At 42.8% G+C, this 7,108-nt stretch overlaps 1 protein-coding gene across 4 annotated transcripts in view; it reads right to left on the bottom strand.

The window, feature by feature from the left end:
- Window positions 1-7,108, bottom strand: part of Septin14 (septin 14) — a 51,002-nt gene that overhangs the window by 2,092 nt on the left and 41,802 nt on the right. For all 4 annotated transcript variants that reach the window (XM_050146628.1, XM_050146625.1, XM_050146626.1 and 1 more), the window contains 3 exons: window positions 6,476-6,572; window positions 5,229-5,397; window positions 3,920-4,052 (listed from right to left, as the gene is read on the bottom strand). In XM_050146628.1, coding sequence (XP_050002585.1) covers window positions 3,920-4,052; window positions 5,229-5,397; window positions 6,476-6,572 — 399 coding nt within the window. The remainder of the gene's footprint in view (window positions 1-3,919; window positions 4,053-5,228; window positions 5,398-6,475; window positions 6,573-7,108) is intronic.

Here is a 7,108-nt window from a genome sequence, read left to right as displayed (position 1 = left end):
GAAGGAGAAGGAGAAGGAGAAGGAGAAGGAGAAGGAGAAGGAGAAGGAGAAGGAGAAGGAGAAGGAGAAGGAGAAGGAGAAGGAGAAGGAGAAGGAGAAGGAGAAGGAGAAGGAGAAGGAGAGTCACAAAGATTTGTGAAATCCAAAAGGCAGTGTATGACCCAAGAAACACTTCTTTAAAATCCTTGGACTTCTACAAGATAAATGGAAGCCCTTAAAGGAGGTCCAGGGCTGGGTGCTGGTGGCATACACCTTTAATTCCAGCACTTGGGAAGCAGAGGCAAGCGACCTTTGTGAGTTTGTGGCCAGTCTGGTCTACAAAGCAAGTTCCTGGACAGCCAGGACAGTTATATATAGAAACCCTATCTCTGAAAAAAAGGGGGGTCAAGTGTACCACTACTGTGCTCCCTAAAATTACAAAAACTAAATGTCATAGTATAATTGGTTTCTAGTTTTGTTTCTAGAGTTGATCAGTGGACCATTCTAAACCTATTATATTTATATTTTATATTATTAGATTATAGGAAACATGAGGGTGTCAAGGAGATGAGGGTGAGGTTGAAAGGCGGAAGAAGAAAGCAGAAGCAGGTAGCAAAATCCAGATGGGCATTTGAAAGTTGGTTTCTTATAGGTTTTTTGTTTAGTTTTGTTTTGTTTTTTAAGACAAGGTTTCTCTGTGTAACAGTCCTAGCTGTCCTGGAAGTAGCTCTTGTAGACTAGGCTGGCCTTGAATTTACAGAGATCCTGCCTCTGCCTCCCAAGTGCTGGGATTAAAGGCATGCACCACCTCCACTTGGCTTTTGTTACAGGTTTGAATCAAAGTTTTACTCCGCTAACTTGAGCTGACTATATTCTCTTGTTATTTTGTCTGGAGTTGGTTCTCTCCTTCCACCATGGATCTAACTCAGGTTAGATCTAACTCAGCTTCAGCAGCAAGCACCCTTACTTCCTGAGCCATTCTGCTGGCCCCAAACTGGTCCACTTTGAAGCCTAATTTGATTATACATCACTTAGCGTGGGTGATTTATTCCATTCTGGTTTGGTCTTGTATATTAAAATCTAATGCAGGAAGTTAGTGTAAAACTCACCTCCCCTAATTTTTGAAAAATAAAAATAAAATTGTATTTATTAATTTATTTCATATGGGGTGGGGTAAGCACAAGCTGCAATGCAAGTGTGTCAGTCAGAGAACCACTTGCAAGAGTGACTTCTCTCTCCTTCCACCATGTGTCTCAGGGATGGAATTCAGGTCATGAGGATTGGCGGTTAGTGCCTTCATCTGCTGAGCTATCTAAATGGCCCAACTTCCAGTAACTTTGGTTTAAAACACTGAAAACTTTTTAACCCTTATGAGAGGTACACAAAAGATAAAGAGAAAATAAGCAAAGCATGAGGCTACAGAAACATTAACAAATAACAGATAAAGACTGCAAGAGAGGAAACAAAGGAATTGGCGATACAGTCGGCCAACAGTAAAATGGCAACATTAAGTTCCCATCGATCAATAATCACTTTAACTGTAAGTGGATTAGACTAACTAAAACATAAGTATTTGATGTTTTTAAGACAGTATTCAATAGAGCATTGCCTACAAGAAAATGTTTTCCTTATACACACACACACACTAACACACATGCACATGGGCATATAGACAAAGATTAATGATAATAATTCATCGAGGAAAAAGGAAACTTTCAGCCAAAATCTATAGTAGAAAAAATCTCTCTGAATAATAACAAAGAAGCCAGTTTGTTCAGGAGATACGTTTGCAAAAATATACTGTTGTGTATCACTTTACTCCACGATTCAAACCTTCCATCTTGGAGGGAAGCTAGTTACAACACAGCATGTTTAGAAGGAGGTAAATCACCAGATGGTCCTAGTGAGGCCAAGGATTCCATCCTGCAGGGAAAGTCAAGTTCAGTTGAGGTCCAGGATCCTTGATAGCTTCAGGAAGTCCCTAAAACTGACCAGATTCACTAGACATGCCTCTCCCTGGGCTTATATAAGCTGTGGGGAATGCTGAGAGACACTCTCAGACATACAAGCTGCCTGGAAGAAGCAGGGGGAGCCGCTGAGCTACCTGGAAGAGGCTCAGACCACCTGAGCTAGCTGAAAAGGACGCTCTCCAACCTGCTGAGCTACTTGCAGGCTGTGCAGTAGGCTCCAGATTCCCAGCTCTTGTGAGCTGTTTGTTGTCCTTGCTGGGTGGCTTTGGTGATGTAGCTGTCTCTGAGTTATTTCTGCTTCTGTAAGTAACATCTCACCCATCTTCCTGAAGTCACCCCCAACAGGGCTAATGGATTCCCCATGTTGGACTTGGAATAGGAGAAACTGAGAATAACAAATTGATATTATAAAGGACCCATGAAGTTTCTTTTAGGGAATATTAAATAATACAAAGTAGAATTCAGCTTAGGGAGCCCTCCCAGGACTTTTAGCAGGGTAAGGCAATCCTGCCAGGAGGACAAGACAACCTTGGTTAACACCTGCCTGGTAAAAGCGATCCAGGATTGTCTTTGGATAACTGTGACAATATTTTATACTGTAAATGTTCCTATTTGTCCAAACACCCAAACCTTGATATTTCTGTCTTCGTGAAGCGTGTTTAATTAATCAAAATGTAACTTGAGGTCATAAAACTTTATAAGGCAATAGGAATGGGAGGGCGGGGTGATGCCTGTTCATGGCCAATTTCCCCTTGGACACTAGCAAACACTGGACACATGTTGTTATTATTATTGAGAGGTTTTTCCCTTATTTTTCCTGAGTGTGTGACATGAGTTATCACCAAGGGGGATGGCTGGTTTCTCTGCTGTCTCCTCACTTTAGAGAGTCATCAGTGTCCTATCTAGGGTAAGGAGATGTGTGTTTGTGTTTCCACAGTAATACTGTCACACAACTTAAACAACAAACCAGAAAGGATAAAGAGTCAGCTTTAAGCAACAGTAGTTCTAGGACAGCCAGGATCGCACAGAGAGACCCTGTCTCAAGGGGAGAGGGGGTGGGGAACAGAAACTAAAGATTGAAGCCATGCAGTAATGGTACAAAGCCATTGATTTCAGCATTTGAGAATCAGAGGCAGGCAGATCAAAAACAAAACTAAAGAGTGAATTCATAACTAAATGGAAATAGTAAAATTATTGAAAACTGAAATTGCAATATAAGGAAGTTTTCCAAAGAATACTGTGGCTACGTCGAGGCAGCCCTTTGCTAAAGAGAGTAGCATAGTTAGAGATCAGTTTTAGTCATGAAAGCAATGGAGAATGACCCTGAGGTGTTCGGGAGGTCTTTGAGGCAAGCTATCTGGACAGGTGTCCCAGTGACTTAAGGATTCACTGCTGTGTAGCGCACAGTACTCCTTAAGCTCCAGCCAAAATCAATTGGGAACGGCATGTCTGCATTGACGCTCTAGCAGGTACAAACGATAAATCTTGGGTTCTGTCATGTGATGATGACTCTATGGGCATGCACAAGGCAAGAGCCGTGAAGCTAAGAAGTCTCCTCATAGGTTTCAAAAGACATCATAGAGAGCCTAGGGGCCCTGTCACGGGATCATAGCTACTATAGAGGGAACTCCACTTAGGACGATGCCTGCTGAAACTGTGGAGATGGGGCAGGCCCCAAGAGTCCCTGTAGGGTTCTTGTTGGCAGAGCTGTAAGCAGAAGAGGCGCTGGGTGAGCTGAGAGGGAAGTCAGAGACACGGGGCACTTAAAAGACAAATTCTCAAAATGCTCAGGGGAAAAAAAGTATCATTTCAGCCTATCATTTCATAAATGCTATTTTAAGATCCTGTGTATGAATGGCTACTTTTAGAGAAATGGAAAGTTTCTTCCAAAATAAGAATCCCCCGGAGCTCATCCCCGCCCCCTCAAAGAACAGGGCGCAGAGAACGGATGTGAGGTGGGTGATACGTGCCTCCTTTTCAGCATCCTTAAAGGTCAGTTCCTTCTCCTTGACCCGTTGCATGAACGTCTGCTTCAGCTCTTCCTCCTCCCTCTGACACTGATCGTGGAACTCTTGTCTTTTGGCTTCATACATCTCTTGGAAACTAAAAGCAAAAGTTCATCATCCTTATATTTAAAACACTGATAAAGGGCCGTTGAAATGACTCGACAGGTAAGGAAGGGTACTTGCTGTTGTGCAAAAAGATCCTAGTTGATCCCCAGGACCTATGCGGTAGGAGAAAGGCAACTCCTACAAGTTGTTGTCTGACCTCTGCATGCGTGAACACACACACATACACAAATAAATAAATAAAATAAATGTAAAAATTTTAAATTATCTTAAATGCAACCATGGCAGCTACAACACGAACGTAATCCAATAGTACCGTCCGTACTTCTGTAGCCAAAATGTTGTCGCTGTGACGTAACTGTTCTTTTCATTGGCTTTTCACCTGACTTCCAGCATTTGTATAACTTCTTTCTAATGCTTTTCCAGCAACCTCTTCTCCAAAACCTTTGTCTATTTTTATTAATAAATGCCAATACTTGATTATCCTTCCATGAACCTCTATTTTGAATAGATACAAATGTTTTAAAAAACATAGTGCCTTCCCCTGGAGCTCACAGTTCAAAACATGCAATACTGGACACACTCAAACCTATAATTGAGCCCTGTCATGATGCTGCTCCTGATGCCTCCCCATCCCAGTCCAAGAACTATTAAAAACCTCAGAGTTCATCACGAGCCACCTCATCCTTCTTGGATGAACATACCTGGTGGTTTTAAGGGCATCCTAAAGGATCAATTTGTATGTAAAGCAACGTCTTTTTTTTGTTTTGTTTTGTTTGTTTTTTTTTTTTGTTGTTGTTGTTTTGTTTTTCGAGACAGGGTTTCTCTGTGGCTTTTGGAGCCTGTCCTGGAACTAGCTCTGTAAACCAGGCTGGTCTCGAACTCACAGAGATCCGCCTACCTCTGCCTCCCGAGTGCTGGGATTAAAGGCGTGCGCCACCATCGCCCGGCTAAGCAACGTCTTTTTTAAGATTTGTTTACTCTTAATTTTATGTATATGAGTGTCTATCTGTACGGATGTCAATATAGCTTATATAGGCCAGGTGCCCACATAAGCCAGAAGAGAACACTGGGTCCCCTAGAACTGGAGTTACAGATGGCTGGGAGGCAGCAAGCGGGGTGCTGGGGTTTGAACCGGGGTCCTCTGCAAGAGCAGCAAGCACTAAGGAACCACTGAGCCGGCTCGCTAGCCAGCACAGGCTTCCCTCACCTCACTGGCTGACTGTCGGGGCCCGTGTCGCTGAAGCCCAGTTGCTGTAGTCTGCTGCTCCTGTAGCACTCATAATGGTGGGAGTGTGTTTGATCCTTCAGATCTTCCATGTGCGTGCACAGGAGCAGATCCCGGAGCTTCACAAAGTCGCAGTGGTTCTCATTCTCCACTGGTCAAAAGGAAATCGGTATCAATCCGTTATGGAAGACTTTGGTTAGTATTGTGCTGAATAAACTTTCTACCGCTTTGGGTGTTCTCAGTCCAAATATTTGCTCTTTTTTAGTGCCGTCTCCAACTTTTCATCATTCAATTCCACTTCTCTCTCTCTCTCTCTCTCTCTCTCTCTCTCTCTCTCTCTCTCTCCCTCTCCCTCTCCCTCTCCCTCTCCCTCTCCCTCTCCCTCTCCCTCTCCCTCTCCCTCTCCCTCTCTCGCTCTCTTTCGCTGTCTCTCCTTCTCTCATCTGCGTATTAAAACAAAAACAAAAACTTTGAGCTCACCAATTATTTCTACTATTTATTTAGTCTATGTGGTATCTGATCTTGCTTTCAACCTCACAGACCGGGAAAGACAGAACCTGAATGGAGAGATTGCCTCCAATCAGATTGGTCTGTGGGCGTGTCTGTAGGGCATTTTCTCGATTGCTAATTGGTGTAGAAGGGTCCAGATCAATGTGGGCGGTGCCATCCTGGGCAGGTGGATCTAGGTAATAGGTGCTAATTTTTTCTTGTAGGCACTAGTACCTATTCTTCAGTTTTGTTAAATTGAGCCCGAACATTCTGAATGGCACCTTTCAGGAAGACAGAGACCGTGTGCGTGTGGCACATTGGTTAAACGAGGAGACTTTGTAGGTGTGGGTCTAAGTCAGCTTCTGGCAAAATCCTGTAGCGATGGTTCTCAACCTGTAGATCGCGACCCCCCTGGAAGTTTCATGTTGGTTTTCCTACATATCAGATATTTATGATTCATAACAGTAGCAAAATTACAGCTCTAACATAACAACAAAATAATTTTATTTTGGGGGTCACCACAACATGAGGAATTAACGGGGTCGCCACATTAGGAAAGTTGAGAACAACTGTACCATAAGAATGGAATCTGTGTTGCTCATTAGCAACTACTAACCTACTAGCTAGTTAAGAGTTCTCAACACTGGCCCAGATCAAAATGCTATTTGAGACTACGGATGGATAGCCCAGTATATACTGGATTTAATCATCATGAGATTTAAACGCGCTCTCCTATTTACCTTGCAAAACTCCCCATGGGTATTGACGACCTCTGACCATTCTTTTTCCAACTTTCACCTCCTCCATACTTCCTACCACAGCAAAAGGTAGCAGCCCCTAAACAAATAAAAATGATACAAGTTTCCAGACAGTGATAGCAGAGGCCTTTAATCCCAGCATTTGGGAGGCAGAGGCAGGCTGAATGCAGTGAGTCCCACATAATTTTCTCACATTATCTTTATACTGAACACATAGACAATATTGGCAAGATGATATGAAAGCTGTTTTGTTGATAGTATAGAAATTAACAGAAGAACTGATTAGAAATAAAGAATAAGGTGGGCATAGTAGTGCGCACGCCTTTAATCCCAGCATTCAAGAGGCAGAGGCAGGTGGATCTCTCTGAGTTTGAGACCAGACTGATCTACAGAGTGAGTTCCAGGGATGCCAGGGCAAGATAGTGAGATCCTATCTCAGAAAATAATAATAAATAAATTAAAATTATGGTTAGTTAATGGATAAACAGCACAAAATCTGCTAATGAACAATATTATGTGTGTCCTCGGGGGGACTAGGGCATTAGTTTCATTGATAAAGAACACACTCTGTGAGCATGAGAACCTGAGTCTGATCCCACAAAAAAAAAAAAAAAA

This window comes from Alexandromys fortis, unplaced genomic scaffold (assembly GCF_014885135.2).
Source record: "Alexandromys fortis isolate MF-2015 unplaced genomic scaffold, M_Fortis_MF-2015_v1.1 scaffold_56, whole genome shotgun sequence".
Classification (NCBI taxonomy): Eukaryota; Metazoa; Chordata; class Mammalia; order Rodentia; family Cricetidae; genus Alexandromys; species Alexandromys fortis.
Note: the sequence above shows the minus strand (reverse complement) of the source record. Positions and strands in the feature narration are given on the sequence as shown.